The 19,296-nt window shown below is 60.8% G+C and overlaps 2 protein-coding genes across 15 annotated transcripts in view; one reads left to right on the forward strand and one right to left on the reverse strand.

Moving 5' to 3' along the window:
- Nucleotides 1-532: 532 nt before the first annotated feature.
- On the forward strand, nt 533-8,964 carry RNH1 (ribonuclease/angiogenin inhibitor 1). 7 transcript variants are annotated; one of them, XM_032638968.1, is made up of 13 exons: nt 842-857; nt 1,535-1,655; nt 1,932-2,808; nt 3,052-3,137; nt 3,288-3,393; nt 6,181-6,351; nt 6,591-6,761; nt 7,201-7,371; nt 7,458-7,628; nt 7,721-7,891; nt 8,161-8,331; nt 8,492-8,662; nt 8,756-8,964. In XM_032638968.1, the coding sequence occupies exons 3-13, from the start codon at nt 2,798-2,800 to the stop codon at nt 8,841-8,843; spliced, it is 1,488 nt and encodes a 495-aa protein (XP_032494859.1). In that variant the 5' UTR covers nt 842-857; nt 1,535-1,655; nt 1,932-2,797; the 3' UTR covers nt 8,844-8,964. The 7 variants fall into 7 exon arrangements, with proteins under 7 accessions (XP_032494856.1, XP_032494860.1, XP_032494861.1 ...); XM_032638966.1 differs by lacking the exon at nt 3,052-3,137 and having other exon boundaries at nt 840-857; nt 1,932-2,143; XM_032638964.1 differs by lacking the exon at nt 842-857 and having other exon boundaries at nt 1,233-1,655; nt 2,001-2,143.
- A 1,490-nt stretch (nt 8,965-10,454) lies between these two features.
- The window catches only part of PTDSS2 (phosphatidylserine synthase 2), a 28,876-nt gene continuing 20,034 nt past the window's right edge, over nt 10,455-19,296 (reverse strand). For all 8 annotated transcript variants that reach the window (XM_032638971.1, XM_032638977.1, XM_032638973.1 and 5 more), the window contains 8 exons: nt 13,749-13,883; nt 13,458-13,508; nt 12,578-12,691; nt 12,327-12,445; nt 11,837-11,951; nt 11,619-11,764; nt 11,341-11,526; nt 10,455-11,220 (listed from right to left, as the gene is read on the reverse strand). In XM_032638971.1, coding sequence (XP_032494862.1) covers nt 11,061-11,220; nt 11,341-11,526; nt 11,619-11,764; nt 11,837-11,951; nt 12,327-12,445; nt 12,578-12,691; nt 13,458-13,508; nt 13,749-13,883 — 1,026 coding nt within the window. In that variant the 3' untranslated portion in view covers nt 10,455-11,060. The remainder of the gene's footprint in view (nt 11,221-11,340; nt 11,527-11,618; nt 11,765-11,836; nt 11,952-12,326; nt 12,446-12,577; nt 12,692-13,457; nt 13,509-13,748; nt 13,884-19,296) is intronic.

Consider the following 19,296-nt stretch of genomic DNA (forward strand, 5'->3'; position numbering starts at 1 on the left):
CTGGTGGTTGCGGCTGCAGGCTAATCGTCACCATTGAAACAGAACCGGAAGTCTTTACAACTGGAACATTATTTTTGCTGTTGTTACTTCTCTTGCCTGATTACAGTCGTTTGTTTCTGCGTTCTTTTGTTCCCTTAAGATCATCAATTACTGAGACCTGTTCAAGGGCAAAGCATTGTGGCCCAGCTTAGATCACAAAACGGCTTAGGCCAAAACATGGCTTCTGTTAAGAAAGCCATGCCTGGTTCTCTCTCCCAGGAAACCTACCGTATCTGCTTACACACTGACGCATTTCATCACAGCCAAGACAGATAGTTTCCATCTTTTCCTGTGTGGCAGCAAAAAGAAGTGCCTCAGATATTCGATTTCTGTGCTTTGGGAAACTCCCACGTCCTGCCTGCTGGTGGGAGGGCGCAGAGAAAGCCCCGACGGCCTCTGTCTCCTTGGGGGTGGGCGGGGCTCCCCGCGCCTGCGCCCGCATCTCCGCCTGACGCCCCCTCCCCGCAAGGTGGCCTGCCCCTGTTCTGGGCGACAAAGTGGAAAATCAAACTGGGACGTCAACTTTTACCCCGGAGTTCAGCGGAAAGCGGCGAAGGCTTAGCTGTGGGCGCAGGCTCGGCGCGCGTTTCAGAAAAAGACCCGGGGCCAAGCCGGGGAGGGATGAAGGGATGTCGGGCGGGCCCTTCCCGGGGTCTAGTGTCCTCCAGCCGGGGTTCGGTGGGCAAGGGCGACCTGGCGCGGGGATCTAGGCCCGCCCGGCCCCCACTCTCCAAGGCCCCGCCCCAGGACGTGACCCCACCCCCTGCCCGGGCGGAAGACGCAGCTCTGCTCTCTGGTCTGCGGTGGAGGCCCAGGAGGTGAGGTCCGGGGTCGGGGCAGAGCGGGAGCGGGCCGGCGAGGGGGGCGCGGTGTTTTGGGGGTCCCCCAGCCGCTGACCGCGTGGCGGACGGTTCCCGGACCCGAGAAAGCGCGGGGGCCGGGGGCGCGGGGAGCCCTCTCCGCGCGGCTTATGAGCGGCCCGCCTCTCCCTGGAGAGGCCCCGGCCCGACCCCGCGCTGACCTCCGACCCCCGGACACATGCGGAGCCTCGGGCGGGCGTGGAGGGCGGCGGCGGCGGCGGGCTGCCCCGCGCGGACCCCGGCGCGCCCCTGCCTCCCGCCACCCCTCGCGCCTCGCAGAGGTAACCAAGCTGCGCCGGTAGCGGGGGGGCGGGCCGCGGGCACCGCTCCAGGGAAGGCCCGGGCCGGACGCTGAGGCGGAGAAGACGCACCTCCTGGCTTCCGGCGCGGTCTTGCGCAGCGGCCTGTCCCCGCACTTGGAAGCATTAATTAGGGGCCGTTGTTGAGATCCTGGACCCGCGACTTGGGGCCTGGGGAGCAGCCCAGCTGGTGGGGATCCTGATTGCCAGGGAGGCCGTGGGCCGGACATGTGCTTGTTCCTGTCCAGATCAGGCACCGTAACTGGGGGCTTGTGAGGAAGGCTGTACACGCGGCATCTTTGCGGGATGTTAACACTTTTACATGGGTTCTCAAAGGGATCTGTGTCCTCCGGAGGCTAAGACGCCCGCAGGCCGACCAAAGGGATACTCTGGGTCTAGTCAAGTCTGGGGGCTTGGGGGGCGCAGCTGCCGGCTATCAACTTCCTACTCTGGAGAGGCGAGTCCCCTAATGTCACACTGGATTCTGGGAGGGAGCGGCCGGGGGAGCGGTGTCGGGGCTGGAGATCCTCAGGGGCCCCTCCCCCTGATTCCTCTCCCGCGATGACTGAGGGTTCTGAGTCAGGGTTTGGGTGGCCACACCCTGGGCTGGGGGTGGGTGGCAGGCCTGGTTTTGCTCACGTGCTCTGGCCAGTGGGCTGGGCGGCCTCTCCCTGGGACGGCCCCTCCCTGGGATGGTACGGGAAGTGGCCAGTTACCCGTGCCCTCGCCTTAGTTTCTTAGTAGGCCCCTCTGCTGGGACATGAACACGTGAATCCGAATCTTACCTGATCATTGGCACCAGGGGCCTCCCAGGAGGAATGTACCTAGAGCCTTTGCCTGGGCTGGCCCTCCTCCCCGCTGTGGGCTCGAACCAGCCAGGGGCCGGCAGGGGGCATGCCCTCTTCAGCAAGGCCGGGGCTGTGCCAGGCACGGACACAAACACGAGTTAAGTATTGTTCTAAGGAATCTGGGGGTTTCGGGGAACCGGGAACCTCACATGGGTCTGAGTCATCCTGTCTCCGGAGATCTGGAAAGGCATGGCTTCCAGGCACGGGTGTTTACTGAACTTCCTGTTGCTCTTGACTGAAAGCCCGCTCCCGGGCACCCCCCAGCTCACGGCTGCCACTGGGTTCCTCTCCTGCTGGCCCCCCCTTCAGGGCCATAGTCGGCACCCGCCAAGGGCTCTGGTTACTCATTTGTTCAGGCACTGTGTGTGGCCCTGGTGAGGCTTCAGGGCCTGTGACCTCCCATCCCAGACCTGCTGGCCAGAGGCCTCCCTCTTTTCTCAGCCTGCTTGGTGGACTGGCTTCTTTGTGGGCTGGTCCCTGGGTTGAGCCGGGGTTGGGCGGAGGACGTGCCCTGTCCAGAGTCCCAGGCCCAGAAGGGGCTCATGGAAACAGGCGCCCCGGGCGGCCACCCATGAAGGCACCATCCGGAGCGCAGGTCACTGGACCTGGGGTCCCCACCCTGCCTTCTCTGTCCTGGCCAGGGCGCTTGTGGCTGGCACCCCTCAGGAACTGCCGGATGACCACCTGACAGGGCTGCTTCAGGGCAGTGAGGCCTGAGGTGCTGGCATCCTGGGCGCGTCTGGCTTTGTGGATGCCGGCCAGGTGGGGCTGTGCGCTGCCTTCCTGTTCTCGGAGGGGAGAAGTCACAGATTGGGGCCCCTGCGCCCTCCTGGCTGGGGTCTGCACACTGTCCGGGCCCACAGGCGCCACCTCTCCCCGCCCCCCACCACCTGTCCTTGCTGGCAAGGCAGAGGCAGGGCTTCGGGCGGTGAGCGCCGGTCTCCCCTTCCTCGGGTGGGAGGTGCCCGGGAGGCTGAGGGGTGAGAGCGGCCTCTGTCCCCGCAGCCACGTTCCCCAGCTCTGCGGTCCGTGGCAGTCTTTGCCTGGGAGCCCTCGCCCATTTCTGCTTCTGGAGGCTGACGTGGATAAAGGTGCTGAAGAAGGGAAACAAAGCAGGCTGTGGCTTCTCCTGGAATGTCCCCTGGGGTCCTGTTTGGACGTCTTCCGTCCACTGGATCTCTGGCCTGTCAGACCTTGAGAGTTTGGCTGAAATCTTCTCCTTCTCCCCTGCCTGTGTCTAGGCAGCACCTCGCCTCCCACCATGAAGCTCGACATCCAGTGTGAGCAGCTGAGTGACGCCCGGTGGACAGAGCTCCTGCCTCTGATCCAGCAGTACGAGGTGGTCAGGTAGGACCAGCCGTGCCTGCGTCCCCGGGGTCATCACCCCGCAGGGGGTGAGGGGTGCTCCCAGGTCACTTCACTTACAGAAGCGTGATGTAAATTTTGTATGATTTTCACGTGGCATAAAATGTGACTCCTTTTGTATTTTTTTCCAACCGTTCGAATGTAAACCCATTCTGGCCCACGCCTGGTGGGCAGAGCAACCTGGCCCAGGGTCTCCTCCGCTTGTCCCCTTCCCCTGGAAATGCAGTCGCCGCAGCCGGCTCGTGTGGGCACTGCCTGTCCTCTGCCCCTGCCGGGCTGCGGGCTGGGAATCCAAGTCCAGGCTGACTTCTCCTGTTGAGGCCCTCAAACCCGCAGGTTCCTCAGGGCTCACGAGCAAGAGATGAGTGCCTGCCTGCTTATCTTTTTTTTTTTGGATTTAAAAATATTTTATTTTTGAATAGGTAAGACATGGTACAAAATCAAAAAGACACAAAAGGGAATACAGTGAAAAGTCTCACTCCTGTGCCCAGTCCACTCTGTTGCCCTCCGCATCAACTACCCTTGTTTCTAAGAATTTAGCCCCCAGGTATAATTCCGTAGATATAATGTGAAATAACATATGCACAAGAATGTTCATTACAGCATTATTTTTAATAGCAAAAGATAGGAAACAATGGAAATATCCATTAATAGGGGACTGATTAAGTTATGATATATCCGTTCAGTGGAGAAGTACACGGTTATAAAATAGCAAGAGACAGCCCTTGACGGGCAAGTATGTATCAAGCAAACAAAGTGCAGAACAGCATGCACGGTAGGCCATTTGTGTTTCTAATACAAGGAAGCACGTGTATACGCGTGAGTATCTTGGGAAGGGCCCGCAGGAAGGCGAGGGCTGGGAGGAAGAGCAGTGGGAACAGCGTTTAAGCAGGTGCAGTGCCCGAAGGGTACACTGAGGAATGGTGAGCTCTCCGAAGTACAGCATGTGCGGCGGAGCGGCAAGGGCGAGGTTAGCAGATTTCCAATTCTTTTCCCCTCGGTTTTAGACAAATAGCAATATTTTGTATAAATATTGTTGTATAACCTTCCTGTTTCCCTTAATCTATTTTGGAAATCTTACCCAGGCATTTAGAGCCACTTTTTTTTTTTTTTTTTTTTTTTTATTTATCTTTGCCGTATGCGGGCCTCTCACTGTTGTGGCCTCTCCTGTTGCAAAGCACAGGCACCGGACGCGCAGGCTCAGCGGCCATGGCTCACGGGCCCAGTCGCTCCGCAGCACGTGGGATCCTCCCAGACCGGGACACGAACCCGTGTCCCCTGCATTGGCAGGCGGACGCTCAACCACTGCGCCACCAGGGAAGCCCCACTTTTTTTTCTTATTAGAGCTCTATGGAAATTAATTGCTTCTAACCTTTTGTTATTACAAACAATGCTATAATAAATAACTTCTTACATGTGTCATTTTACTTTTTTTTTTTAACATCTTCATTGGAGTATAATTGCTTTACAGTTTCTGCTTTATAACAAAGTGAATCAGTTATACATATACATATGTTCCCATATCTCTTCCCTCTTGCGTCTCCCTCCCTCCCACCCTCCCTATCCCGGCCCTCTAGGTGGTCACAAAGCACCGAGCTGATCTCCCTGTGCTGTGCGGCTGCTTCCCACTAGCTATCGGTTTTACGTTTGGTAGTGTATATATGTCCACGCCACTCTCTCACGTCGTCCCAGCTTACCCTTCCCCCTCCCCGTGTCCTCAAGTCCCTGCTTATCTTTCTTCTTTTGAACTTATTTGAAATAGTTTTATGGAATAGTTTTATGGAAGGTTTATGGAAGAGTCACAAAGACAGTGCAGGGTCCCCCGTGCCCCGTCGCCTGGGGCGCTAGTCAAAGCGAAGAGCCCGACACGGCCGCCTTGACTCACGTCACCGGCTTTTCCGTGCATGTCCTCTCCTGTTCCCGGCTCGTGCGGGACCCCCCACGGCGTCATCGCCACGTCTCCACGGCCCCTCCTGTCTGTGATGGTCCCTCCGTCCCTCCTTGTCCTTGGCCGCCTGACTCTGGGGTCCGCTCACTCGGGCTCAGGTGAAAGTGCCTCTGACGTCTTCTCAGGGTTGAGTCACACGTTTTGGCCAGACAACACAGAAATGACGTTGTGTCCTGCCTGGCGTATCGTGGGAGGTGTTGTCACAGCGGTGCCACGTGGTCACCCCTAATGGTCGCCGTGACCACCTGATGCGGGTGCCTGCCACTTCTCGGGGTGACACCCCTTCAGACTCTGCTCACGTCCTGTTTCTGCTCGGACTTTTTGCCTGTTGATCTTCGCAGATGTTGGTGGGTTTTTGGCCTGAAGTGGTCCTGGGACTCTGCCTCACTGGGGTTTTTAATTTTTTCATTCCTTCCACATTTATCACTTGTCATTCTCTGAGGAAGAGCTGGCTTTCCTTCCACCTGTATTGTCTCAGTGGTTCACTTAATCGGTGGACGTGATCCTGGGTCAGGGCCTGGCACATTCCACACTGGCCTCTCCGAGCCTCTTCAGCCGGGCTCTGCCCTCGAGCTGCCGCCTCCAGGTTTGGTTTCTCTCCTGGGGGTGGAGGGGCACTTGTGCCCCCTGACCGTGTCCCGGGGAAGATGCAGAGATACGCGTCCGTATAGGTGCCAGTATCTTAACAGTTTTCACGAGACAATCCACGCGCTTTTTCTCGTTCATTTTAAGATGTGTTGGTTGTGACCCACCTTGTCGAGTTCTTGGCCCAAGAACGGGTCACAACCTGCTGTGTGAAGTGACTGAGTGTCCGTCTGCAGGCTGGACGACTGTGGCCTCACGGAGGTGCGGTGCAAGGACATCGGTTCCGCGCTCCGGGCCAACCCCTCCCTGACGGAGCTCAGCCTCCGCACCAATGAGCTGGGCGACGGCGGCGTGCACCTGGTGCTCCAGGGCCTGCAGAGCCCCACCTGCAAGATCCAGAAGCTCAGGTGAGCCATGCCGGTCACTCCTGGGCTCTGGGCCCTGAGGCACACCTGAGCCCTCTCGCGGGCCCCCACCCCGCGTCTCCTCCTGCAAGGCCGGCTGCCTGGCCTCCCCCGTGGGGGTGTGCGTGGTGGCGGCAGTTCTGTGTCCGCCTTGCTTGGGCTCCGGCAGACGGAGGGGTGGCTCGTCTTGCGTGGGAGCCGCAGCCGGCTCGTGGGGCCCGCTGACGGCCACGTGTGTCCAGCCTCCAGAACTGCTGCCTGACAGAGGCCGGCTGTGGGGTCCTGCCCGGCGTGCTGCGCTCCCTGCCCACCCTGCTGGAGCTGCACCTCAGCGACAACCCGCTGGGTGACGCCGGCCTGCAGCTGCTCTGCGAGGGGCTCCTGGACCCGCAGTGCCACCTGGAGAAGCTGCAGTGAGTGTGCCCCCCACCCGGGGCCCCGAGGGGCCCGCGCCCACCCGTCCCCTGGGTTTCGGCTGTCTGCCCTGGGCAAGCCCCCTCCCCAGCTCATCGGCTGCAGGGAGCTTCGAGGAGGGGCTCTTCCCTGAGGCTGGGGTTGTGGCCTCTGAAAGCAGCTGGCAGCTGGCCTGTGACCCCGAGTGACGGGGTCAGCCACAGAGGGAGGAAGCCAAGCCAAAAAGCCCCAGCTCGGGCTGGGTGTCTTTCTCCTGGGTCTCTGGGCACCCGCCACCCGGGGAGATGGCCCCTCGGCCACTGCCGTGCTGTCACCGCCAGGCAGCCGTCCGGTCTCCGCAGGCCTCACGGCTGGGGTGGGAAAGGAGACCCAGACAGGTGCCCCCTGGGCCAAGCCGCATTCCTGCGGCCGAGGGGCTGACTGCCCGCCCGCCCCCAGTCTGGAGTACTGCAACCTGACGGCCGCGGCCTGTGAGCCCCTGGCCGCGGTGCTCAGGGCCACACGGGACCTGAAGGAGCTCGTGGTGAGCAATAATGACATGGGCGAGGCTGGCATCCGGGAGCTGTGCCGGGGCCTGGCGGACTCCGCCTGCCAGTTGGAGACACTCAAGTAAGCTCCGGGCTGGGGCTGGGGCTGGGGGGCAGGGCGGGGGCTGGGGGGGGCGCCCCAGCTCCTAGCGCCTCTCGTGCCCCCAGGCTGGAGAACTGCGGCCTCACGCCGGCCAACTGTAAGGACCTGTGTGGGATCGTGGCCTCCCAGGCCTCGCTGAACGAGCTGGACCTGGGCAGCAACCCGCTGGGCGATGCAGGCATCGCGGAGCTGTGCCCTGGGCTGCTGAGCCCCGGCTCCCAGCTCAAGACCCTCTGGTGAGCTGGCCTCCGGCTGGACAGACAAGAACTTGGGGGCGGCGGGACGCGTTGGGAGCCTCTCTGTGCTGACGGGAGACTCACCTCTGTAGGCTCTGGGAGTGTGACATCACCGCCAGTGGCTGCAGAGACCTCTGCCGCATCCTCCAGGCCAAGGAGACCCTGAAGGAGCTGAGTCTGGCGGGCAACAGTCTGGGTGACGAGAGCGCCCGGCTGCTGTGCGACAGCCTGCTGCAGCCGGGCTGCCAGCTGGAGTCCCTGTGGTGAGGGGGCCGCGTGGCACCAGGGGATGGGAGGGCCCACGCAGAGGATCCTGGGTGGCCCGGGGGGGGCCAGCGCCCGGGGCTGGCGAGGTGCAGGTGCCCTCGGGGGGCGGGGGCGGGGTGCCGAGGTGGAGCCACTGAAGAAGGTCAGAGACTCGGTGGGGGGGGGGGGGGGGGGCGGGGCGCCGGCGTTCAGATCCCCAGGGCCCTCCCGGGGCACCCCAGTGGCGTGGGCCACAGCGGCCCCAGTCCCCGTCTGCCGCCCGCAGGGTGAAGTCCTGCAACCTCACGGCCGCCTGCTGCCCCCACTTCGGCTCGATGCTGACCCAGAACAAGCGTCTCCTGGAGCTGCAGCTGAGCAGCAACCAGCTGGGCGACTCGGGCGTCCAGGCACTGTGCCAGGCCCTGGGCCAGCCCGGCACCACACTGAGGGTGCTCTGGTGAGCCTGCTGGGGGGCGCCCCGTCCGCCCAGGCTGAGGGTGGGGTCAGCTAAGACTCAAACCCGCCCCCTCGCGCTCCACGATCAGGGCCCGGGCCCTGGTTGCACAGCCACCTGGGGGCGCACCCTCGGCCTGACCTCGGCCCTGCCCTCCGCCCAGGCTGGGGGACTGTGACGTGACAGACGGCGCCTGTGGAGGCCTGGCCTCGCTCCTGCTGACCAGTCGCAGCCTGCGCGAGCTGGACCTGAGCAACAACGGCCTGGGTGACCCCGGCGTCCTGCAGCTGCTGGGCAGCCTGGAGCAGTCCGGCTGCGCCCTGGAGCAGCTGGTGTGAGTGGCCCTGGGGTGCGGGGGACAGGCGAGGCACACAGGGCGGGGTGGGGGGGGGGTGTTGCTGCTACCTCACCCCCTCCCCCCCTGCAGCCTGTACGACATCTACTGGACGGAGGTGGTGGAGGAGCGCCTGCGGGCCCTGGAGGGGAGCAAGCCTGGCCTGCGGATCATCTCCTGACGCCCCTCCCCGGACGGCCCTCCTACCACGAGGAGTCCTGGCTTTAACCGAGAGAAGAGCTTAAATCAGCTCATTTTTGGGAGAGCATTTTAGGCACTTTATTAAAACGCTTTTCTGGCAGGAGGGGTCTTTGTCTGTCCTCGTGGTCCCCACGAGGCTCTGGTGTCAAGGGGGTGATGTTTTCGCAAGCACCACAGACGTAGCAGCCTTAGGCAAGTCAAGTCGGGGGTCCGGGCCTGGTGGCGGCTGCGCCCAGCGGGGTCCTCCGTGGGGGCCCGGTCTGAGCTCCCCAGGTGCTGGCGGGGTCCTGCTCCTTGCGGCCTCGGAGGCCACCCCGTCCTACAGGCCTCCCCTGCCTCAGGTCTGTGAGGACGGCATCCTGCCTGCACTAAGGGGCACCAGAACGTGGCCCCTGGCCTCGGGGCCTGGCTCACCTTGGCCAGCAGCGGTGGTCGTTGGCTGGCAGCGTGCTCGGACCTCCTGTGTGTGGGCCGGAAAGCCCGGCTGGGAGCTGCTCCCAGGGCCTGGCCGAGCCTGCCGACGGCTGGCTCCCGAGTGCTCTCCTGGTGGAGGCTGGAGCCCTGTGGACGTAAGGGCGGGGTCCGCTCCGTCTCACTGGCCTCGTCTGGCCGTGGGCGGACAGCGTAGGGGTGACCTGTCCTGAGCAGCACGATCAAGGTGTGACACTGGGCAGCTTTCAGAGGGTCGGCGCCTGGGCAGTAACTTCCTGCCATCACGACGAAGCCCCGAAGGTACCCAGGGGCCCCAGAAGAGAGCAGGATTTGTGGAGGACTGGGGGGACCCACCCAGGTCTGGGCGGGAGATGCTCCAGGGGAACCTGCACCCACCGTGGGCCAGAAACCACTCCTGGGGGCCACGCCTGGGACCCGTGAGCAACACGGGCCTCCAGCCCTGCAGGGAGAGCACAGGCCACAGGAATGAGGTAATCTGGGACCAGAGCGACTGGACCCTGTGGCGCCGAGAACCCCGGGTGGAGGTGGGCAGACAGGACGCTTGGTGTCTCCGCAGTGTTGGGGCAGGCGTCGGCCCTAAACCCAGATCAAAGGTGACACTCGACAGCAGCAGGTGGGGTGGGGCACACTGAGGCCCCGGGTCACACCCCTGACGTGAGGAAGCCCACGGAAGCCAGAGGCTGAGAAGCAGCTCAACGGCACAAGAGCAGAGGGTGGGGCGGGGGCCCAGGCACACCGCCGTCCATCCTCAACCGCCGCCCTCGGTTTGAAATTCTCCCTAGAAATAGTTACGGGAAAATAAACTAAGGAAACAAGTCCACCACCAAGGCCCTGGCGCTCTGAGAGGCCCTGCCCTTGGGAAGGTCGGGAGTGTCACCCTTGCCCGGAAATCAGGGCGCTTCCCTTCGCCGGTGCGTGTGAAGCCTGAAGACAGTGTGCCATCACCCACACCCCGCCCAGAACTAGCTCCCTGGGACCGGCCCGAGGGGCGGATGCAGCAGGAGGCGCCAGGGGTGCCGGCGACCCTCGTGCCCGCTGGTCGTCTGCCAGGACAGGTGTCCAGCCCGAGTGGCTCCCAGCTGCCCTCTGGGCCGCACAGGGTAGGGCGGGGGCGAGGGGCAGCGAGGGGCTGCGGAGCTGCAGGCCGTCATCGTGGCTTTTATTTGTTCTGTTTGCTCGTGGGGGTGACCTCAACCCTGGGCCACAGAGACCCTCCCTCACGACCCGCCCTCCCGACGGCGGGCACCAGGCCTTGGAGTCTCTGACTCGATGCGCGGGCAGCCCTGTCCACGCACCCTCCAGGTTGGAGGATCAGATGGAGGCTCCCGAGGAAGCGGATCTGCCCTTTCCCAGCCACGCCAGGGCGTCCCTGGACGACTGTCCTTCACACGTGCTGCCAGAAGGTCGTGGGGGACCGGCGGGGCCCAGGGAGCGGAGAGGGGCACCGAGACGCTGCTGCCTGGGCTGGGCCGTCCGGGCACCAAGGCTCGGGGTGGCCAATGCGGCGGGCTGACTGCGCAGAAGGGGCACCAGCCGGCCCAGGGCAAGCCCCAGAGCCTCAGGAGCACACGTGCACACACACACGCACCCACACACCACACACGCACGCGCGCCCCACCCCACCGTGCACGCGGGAGAAAAGGGAGATAGAACCTTGAGGGCTGAGGCCTGCTGGAAGGCTCCTGGCGGGAATCACAGAGGGTGGAGGGCGCCGGGCCTGGGCTCTGCAGGCCCAGCCGCAGCGTCAGTGCGGTGCCGGCACCCCCTCCCTCTCGGCCTCCTCGGGCCCCGAGGGGTCGTCGGGCCCTGGCGGGCGCCCGTCCACACTGCCGTCCGCCCTGCCCTGGTCGTCCCTGCCCTGCTGCTTCTGCCGCCGTGTCTCCTTGTATCTCAGGGTGATGTCCCTGGGGACAGCGGGGGCTGCGTCACCACCGGCTCGCCCACGGAGGTCCCTGGACGCTGCCCCGCAGGGGAGCTCAGAGCCTGGGGTGGGCAGGCAGGACCACCGGGGCCACGGCGCTCACCGCAGGAAGAAGCGCCAGACGGTCCAGGTGAGGGCGAGCACGGAGCCGAGCGTCCAGCACTGGGCGATGTAGAAGGGCAGGGACAGCGTGAGCGTGTGCGGGTCGTACTTCACCACGATGAGCAGCTCCGTGACGGTGATGGCCGCCACCAGCCAGGCCTGCTGGCCCAGCTTCTTGTGGAGCTTCCTGCAGAGGGAGGTGGGTGCAGGGGTGAGGCTCGAGAGCGCCCCGCCCCCGCGCCACCCCCTCCACGGCCCAGGCCCCACCCTGGCCCTCACGGGTCGTCCATGAAGTCGTAGATCTCCCGCATGGCCACGCCGCCCACGTTGACGAAGAAGACTAGCCGCAGGAGGACCAGGTAGTGCTCGGGGGGCATCCACAGCACAAACTTCAGGTAGAAGGTGTTCAGCTCTGCCAAGAGAAACTGGGGGCAGAGGAGGGTGGAGGGCGCCCGGGGCGGGGAGGGCAGGGGCGTGCAGGAGGCCACAGGCCTTACCACCAGGATGATGCCGCACACGGCCAGCCAGCGGCGCAGGCTGGAGGCCGGCTTCCACTCGAAGCGGACCCAGCTGTAGGGCGTGAACTGGAAGACGATCCTCTTCATCTTGCCCCTGGAACCGTGGCCCGTCAGCCCAGGGCAACACCCACCGGGCACACTCGCCCCCGGCCCGCGCCACCCAACCCCCGGCCCCCCAGGTCTTTTCCTGGACTGTTTCTCTACTTCTTCACAGAGGGAGGCGGCTGGGAAGGGGCGATCCCGGGAAGGGCCAGCAGGGAGTAAGAGGAGCCGGCTGGATGGAGACGGGCTGACGTCCTGGCCGCCACGAGGGCAGCACCCAGGGTCACATCCTCGGTGGAGTTTACAGAGGCAAGATCCTCGCCTGTAGCACCTCACGAAAGGACCTCGCGGTGGGCGGGGGGGGGGGGCTGCAGGCCCCACACTGGGGTCAAGGCCTGTGCAGAGCAGGGCTGCTCTCTAGACGTACTTGTAGGTCGGAATGTTCCAGAGGCCCTGCCACTTGTACGTCTTTAGGGACAGCCACTCGAGAGTCTTCATGCCGCAGTAGATGCCCAGCCCGTTGCAGACGAGCACGTCCATGATCCACTGGGGGCGGGAGCCAGGTGGGAGGGAGGTGGGTGCCACAGGTCCCCAGGTCGAATGGCCCTGGCTGAGGGGACCCCGTGCCGCCCGCCGCCCCCCGTCGTGGCCGGCCGGGACGCAGAGGGCGGCACTTACGTGGTCCCACCAGCACTCGCTGAAGTTGGGCAGCTGATGCTCCAGGCTGTACTCCAGGAACTCAAACATCACGCTCACGATTGTGCACATCCACCAGTCACGGATCATCAGGGTCTGCGGGCCGCCAGGACGTCAGCCCCCAGGGCGGGATCCCCCAAGGACAGCCCGCCCCTACCCCCACCCCACTGCCCTCAGGTGGGGCGCGGCGGCAGGGCAGCTGTGGCTCCAGCCGCCCCAAGTTAAGACTTTGAGGGCTCCCCTGGTGGTGCAGTGGTTAAGAATCCGCCTGCCAATGCAGGGGACACGGGTTCGATCCCTGGTCCGGGAAGATCCCACATGCCGCGGAGCAACTAAGCCCGTGCGCCACAGCTACTGAGCCTGCGCTCTAGAGCCCGCGAGCCACAACTAGTGAAGCCCGCGTGCTTAGAGCCCGTGCTCGGCAACAAGAGAAGCCACCGCAACAAGAAGCCCGCACACCGCAACGAAGAGCAGCCCCCGCTCGCCACAACTAGAGGAAGCCCGCGTGCAGCAACGAAGACCCAACGCAGCCAAAAATAAATAAATTAAATAAATAAATTTATTAAAAAAAAAAAAAAAAGACTTTTGAGGCAACTTGCAGGTATGTCGACGACTCGTGTGTCCAGGCCTGAGGGTGCCCAGGGCTGGGTGGGATGGGGGCTGGGGGCCCCCCGTGGGTCTCTCCCCTTTGCTCTCCAGCGGCCACCGCAACACCCAGGACACGCAAGGTTGGGTCAGGCCCCCCAGCTCGGCAGCCCGCCTGTCCTGCACCGCGGCCGCAACCCACCGCACGGCTGGAAAATGGCCCAGAGTTCAGGGCGGCTCCGAAACCAGGTACCCCGCCCAACGAGGAGGTGCCTACCTTCAGGTACCAGCCGATGAAGTGTGCGGGCACAAAGCCGTCTAGCTTGTCCTGTGGGACACAGAGGCAGGCCTCGCGCTCGGTCCACCATCGTGAGCTGGGAAGGGGCCCCGCCGCAGCCAGAGGCATCCCCGCGTGTGGGCGGCATGGCCCCTGGTACCCTCATCCCATCCAGTCCAGAGTGACTCGGGTCCCAGAAGCACCCATGCCCGGGGCAGCGCCGAGCTTCACGCGTGGGAGGTGGTGGGGCCCCCATGCCATGAGGCCGGCCGTCCCCCTCCGGGCACCTACCCAGACGTTGTGGAAGGGGTCGGTCTTGTTGTCGGCATCATAGATGAGGCAGTTTCCCCCATAGTCCCTCTCCGGCAGCGGGACCCCCAACCTGGGGTCAACGTACTTCAGAAACTGGCGGCCGTCCTGGACGGTCTGCAAGGGCGGCGGCATGTCAGTGGGGCAGGGTTTGCGGTGCGCAGACAGCACCCACCAACCGCGAGGGGAAGCACTGTCTCGGCATCGCCCTCACTTCAGCCGGGCAGAGCGGGGATGTGCCAAGTCCGAGGATGTCCTCACGCCCCCTGGGACCCCAGGACAAGACCACGTGGCGTCGCAGGGGCACCTCCCGTGGGAGGGTGCTCAGATCACCAGTCTCCCCACCTCTCCTCCCTACGTCCGGTTCAGGGTCCAGACCCCACACCGAGAAACAGCACAGTGGGACACACTTCTCCAGGCGGCGCCCGGACAGCCTCTCCCAGACGCCAGCGTTAGCCAAACAGCCCTCCAGCCTCGGCACAAAGTGGGCTTTTGGGGGCGCACCCTGGCAGAAGAGGACCCCCCCCATTCCTCCCTCCAGGCCCCCGCTGGCTGCCAGCTGGGGCCTCTGGTCCACAGGAGGGACCCTGGGACACCCGTCATCAGGACCCTGTCCCCTCGCTCCTGCCCCGAGTACCAGCGAAAGGGCACAACGGGGAAGAGGCTCTAGGCTGGGGTGACGAGACGCGGTCCGTGGTGTGTGTGGACAGATGACACTCAGACCTGCATCTTGTCACATGACTGAGGTGACACCACGAACAACTGAACCCTCCCCCCCCACGTGTGCCCTGGTCACACGGGATCTGAGGGCGACACCGCTGTGTTCCTGAGTCAGGACGGCCCCACGGGCTCTGCTCCGGAGCCAGGTCAGCAGGGGCTCAGATCCCTGGACACTCAACCCTCAGAGAAGCGAAAAACAGCACTGTACCAGGTCTCCGTCTCAGGGCATCTGAGGGCTGACGTGACCCAGGGAAGTCAGCTCCGGTCCCAGCTGAGAGCTTGTCACCCAAGCCCAGAGGGCCAGACCATGAACCTCCACTCCAGCAAAGGCCAGGGAGGCCGACTGACCCCTCGTGACATGGCTCTGGGAGAGGACAGCAGCCTGGGCAGGGGGGCCTCCCAGAACCGGCCATTTATAAGTCTGCAGACTCACTGGTCAGGACCCACAGGGCTCCGCGCTGCTGGCCGAGAGAGCCCACATCTTGGTTCCTAAGAGCATTTTCTCCAATAAAGGAACCAGGCTCCCTGGAGAAATGGCAGATTCCAAGACGGGCTTGGAATGTCTTCCAGCACCAGAAAGGAGGGAGGTGCTCAGAAACCCAAAACAAAACACCAAGAACCCACGTAGGTGGGGTATGGGAAAGCTCCCAACAGCCAAGGCTGGAACAGTTTGAGCAACAAATCAAGTACTGAATTGTAACCCAAAGTATAACGTAGATACCTACCCACGAGTCTGCGCTGATTTAAGAAATGACCGAACACATTAGTGAGTCGGAGAGAAGAGACAAACCTCCCACACAGAAGGTTTCCCATCGGATTATGGAGCTGCTCTCCGCGCACTCCGCACGGGGGCCTCCCTCCCGAGGGCGAGGCGTGGAGGGGACCCGACAGACACACCTCTGCCAGGGGGTTGGGGTCAGCACCGACGGTCAGAATCATGTGTCAGATCACAACAGAAACACCAGACAAACCCCCAGCAACCCTGATACCAAAATCAGAAAAAGACATTCCAGGCAAACTACAGACAGTGTCTCTTATGAATATGGATGCAACAATCCTCAACAGAATACTAGCAAAGTGAATCCAGCAGTATATACAAAAGGTCATACACCACGACCAAGCGGGCTTTATCCCAGGAATGCTAAGCTGGTTCAAAATGAGAAAATGAGTCAACACAAAACATCATGTTAATAAAGGGAACAAACCACACGATCATCTCATTTCATGCAGAAAAGCATCCAACCAACAAAATCTAATACCCTCTCATGAAAAAAACACTCAACAAATTAGGAAGAGTGGAACTTCCTCCATTGACAAGGGGCATCTGGTGAGGGCTGAGGGCTCCCCGCTAAGAAGTGGGGGACAGTGTGAGGCCAGGGACGGACAGACACTCAGGTTGGAAAGGAAGACGTGAACTCCCCCTATTCCTGCACAGAGACCCCCTCAGGAACCCCCCGAACAGCAGCAGAGCTGTGGGAACGAGTGAGCCGACACAGAGGACCCAGACCGACAGAGCAAGCAGGCTGCGTGTCCAGACGCCAGCGACCAGCAGACCAACACGAAATCAAGACAGTCCCACTCAGGACAGCATCAGAAAGAGTGAGATACTCAGGAATTCATTTCACAAAGGAAGTGCGAAACATATACTCCGAAAACCACAAAACGTTGCTGAGAGAAATGAAAGACCCACGTAAGGGGAGTCTCCTGTGCTGCAGAGGAGGGGAAAACCTGAGAGAAAGTGTGGGTTTTAGTTAATAATGATTAATTGTAACAAATGCATCATATTAGTGTAAGATGTTCATAACAGGAGACCCTGGGTGGAGAAACTCTCTGCACTAACTTCACAATCCTGTAAATGTGTCTTAAAATAAAAAGTTTATTTTAAATAAATAAAACAAAACATGAACCATTTAAAAAAATCAATCAGAACAAAAGCTGGTCTCCCAAAAAGACATACAAACATCCAACAAGCACATGGGAAGATAGGGAAATGCAAATCAAAACCACATCAGGGGCTCCCCTGGTGGCGCAGGGGTTAGGAATCCGCATGCCAACGCGGGGGACACAGGTTTGAGCCCTGGTCCGGGAGGATCCCACATGCTGCGGAGCAACTAAGCCCGTGCGCCACAACTACCGAGCCTGCGCTCTAGAGCCCGCGAGCCACAACTACTGAGCCCACGTGCCACAGATACTGAGCCTGTGCACCTACAGCCCGTGCTCCGCAGCAAGAGAAGCCACGGCAATGAGAAGCCCGCACACCGCAATGAAGAGTAGCCCCTGCTCGCCACAACCAGAGAAAGCCTGTGCGCAGCAACGAAGACCCAACGCAGCCAAAAGTAAATAAATAAATTTATTTAAAAAAAAAAGAAGGAAAACCACGAGATATTTTACCACTTCACCACCCCGCCCGCCCCCCCACCAAAACAGGGAAAATAACAAGTGTTGGTGAGAATGTGGAGAAACTGGAAGCCTGTGCACTGCTGGAGGGGCTGTAAAATGAGCACAGCCGCTGTGGAGAACAGTCTGGCAGCTCCTCTAAAGGTTAAACAGAGTTACTCAGCAACCCCACTTGTAGGCATGTCCTCAAAGGAATGGAAAGCAGGGACTGGAACAGATACTCGCACACCCACGTTCACAGTCACCAAAAGGTGGAGGCAACCCAAGTGTCCATCCATTTGAGTGGATACACAAAATGTGGTTTAAACACACAATGGAACACTACTCGGCCTTAAAAAGGAAGGAACTTGTGACACAGGCTACACAGGGTGAACCGTGAGGACATCACACTCAGTGAAATAATCCAGTCACAGAAGGACTAATCCTGTCTGATTCCACTCCCTAGGGGTCCCTGGAGGAGTCACATCCACAGAGACAGAAAAGTAGACGGTGGGGCCCAGGGCTGGGGGAGGGGAGGGGAGTGAGTGTTCATGGGGACAGAGCGTCCGTTCGGGAAGACGGAACGTTCTGGGGATGAAGGTGGGGAAGGTAACGCGACCACGTGAATGTGCTTCGTGCCCCGCCCCGTGCGCCTAGAGATGCTGAGACGGTAAATTTTATGTTATGTTTTTACTGTAGTTAAAAAGTACTTTTAATTAAATGCACTGCAATAAAACCGCACAGTATTCTACATACACACGTGTGCGTGCACACATGCATGTAAAACTGAGCTGTGACAAACTCTGTGGAGTGCATTGATATCAATTTCCTGGTTTGATACTGTCTTTTATATACATATTTTTTTTTAATTAAAGTATAGTTGACTTACAATATTATGCTAGTTTCAGGTACACATACTGTCCTACCTTTGTGCAAAATATTGAGGACCTGGGTGAAGGAACACAGGACCTACCTGTACAATTTGTTCACAACTTCCTGGGAATCTACAATCGTTCCAAAACAAAATGTAAAAAGAAACTCAACATGAATAAGCAGTCTCAGTGTAAAATATAGAAGCAGGCAGGTTTTAAAGGAAGATCCTAATAAACTGGTGCTGGACGAAGAAGTCTTAGATATGACATCAAAGACACAACAAGAAAAGACATAAGGACCACCACTGCTAAAGAACGAAGGCCCAACACATCCAGCAAAGGACCTTGTAACCAGGACTACATAAAAAGCTGTCATAACTCAACACTACAAAAACAAACCACCCGATTTTTAAAAAGGGCAAAAAATAAACATTTCACCGAGGAGGATGTTCGTTTCATGGCTCATATATGCAGGAGAGGTTGGTCAACATCGTCAGCCACTCTAGAAATGCAATGAAATCCATGAGACACCGGCTAAAATACAAGATCCTGGTGATGGCAAGTGCTGCCAAGGATGAGAGAGGGTGCTGGCGCGACACAGCTGCCCTGGGAGTGAGACACCTAACCTATGACGCAGGAGTCCCTCCAGAGTGTTCACCCTCAAGAAATGAAAGCTCAGGTCCACACAAGAGCCTGTACCTGAGGCTCAGAGCAGCTCCACGCACATCTGCCCCAAACCAGACACAACCCCAGTGAATGGACAGATGGCGGTCCCTCCACCAGGAACCCCATCCACGACAGAGGACCGGCTGTAGGTGCGCACGGCTTGGTTGAGTTTCAGAGGCAGTGAAGGCCACGCCCTGCACAACTCCACTCACACGAGACTTTCCAGGAGACAAACGGCGGCGACGCAGGGACAGATGGCGGCTGCGAGGCCAGTGCGAGGCCAGGGCCACGGAGGTGGCACCCGAGGGGGCCTGGGGCTCTGTGCCTAACTGTGGTGTCCACACAAACACAAACAGGTGTTACAGCTCCCAGCCCTGCACGCCTACCCGAAATGCAAACCTTCCCACGCGATGATCAATCACTCAGCTATCGCTGACTGTTCTGAGATTGTGAATACTGAAGACCACCCTCAAAGGCGAGCTCGGTAAGTCCAGCAGAACAGGATTATTAGTCAGAAAGATGTTAGCGGCAACAAATCCGGATCCAAGATTTACTGAGGAGCTAAGTTTCCAACCTCCACCCCAACCCCCTTGCAGAACGTGTGACAGAGGGAGAAAAGCACACGAAGCCACAGCCGGTCACCTGCAAAACCAGAAGCGAGGCCCATGGCGAATGGTCCCGGGCCCACTGCCCACTCAGAGCGCCTGTGCTGCGGGGTCAGGGGCGCCCCCTGTGAGGGGCTCAGCCCTGCTCAGATCTGGAGCGCCTGCCAGGCGTCCACGTCTGAACCCATCGTCCCCCGGCCACGCGGCAGCTGCGCCCAGAAGTCCAGGCCCGCTGAGAACGGAGACCCTGCCACAGGCGATGGCTGGCGCCTTCCCACCCCTACAGCCCCT

This window comes from Phocoena sinus, chromosome 8 (genome assembly GCF_008692025.1).
Source record: "Phocoena sinus isolate mPhoSin1 chromosome 8, mPhoSin1.pri, whole genome shotgun sequence".
Classification (NCBI taxonomy): domain Eukaryota; kingdom Metazoa; phylum Chordata; class Mammalia; order Artiodactyla; family Phocoenidae; genus Phocoena; species Phocoena sinus.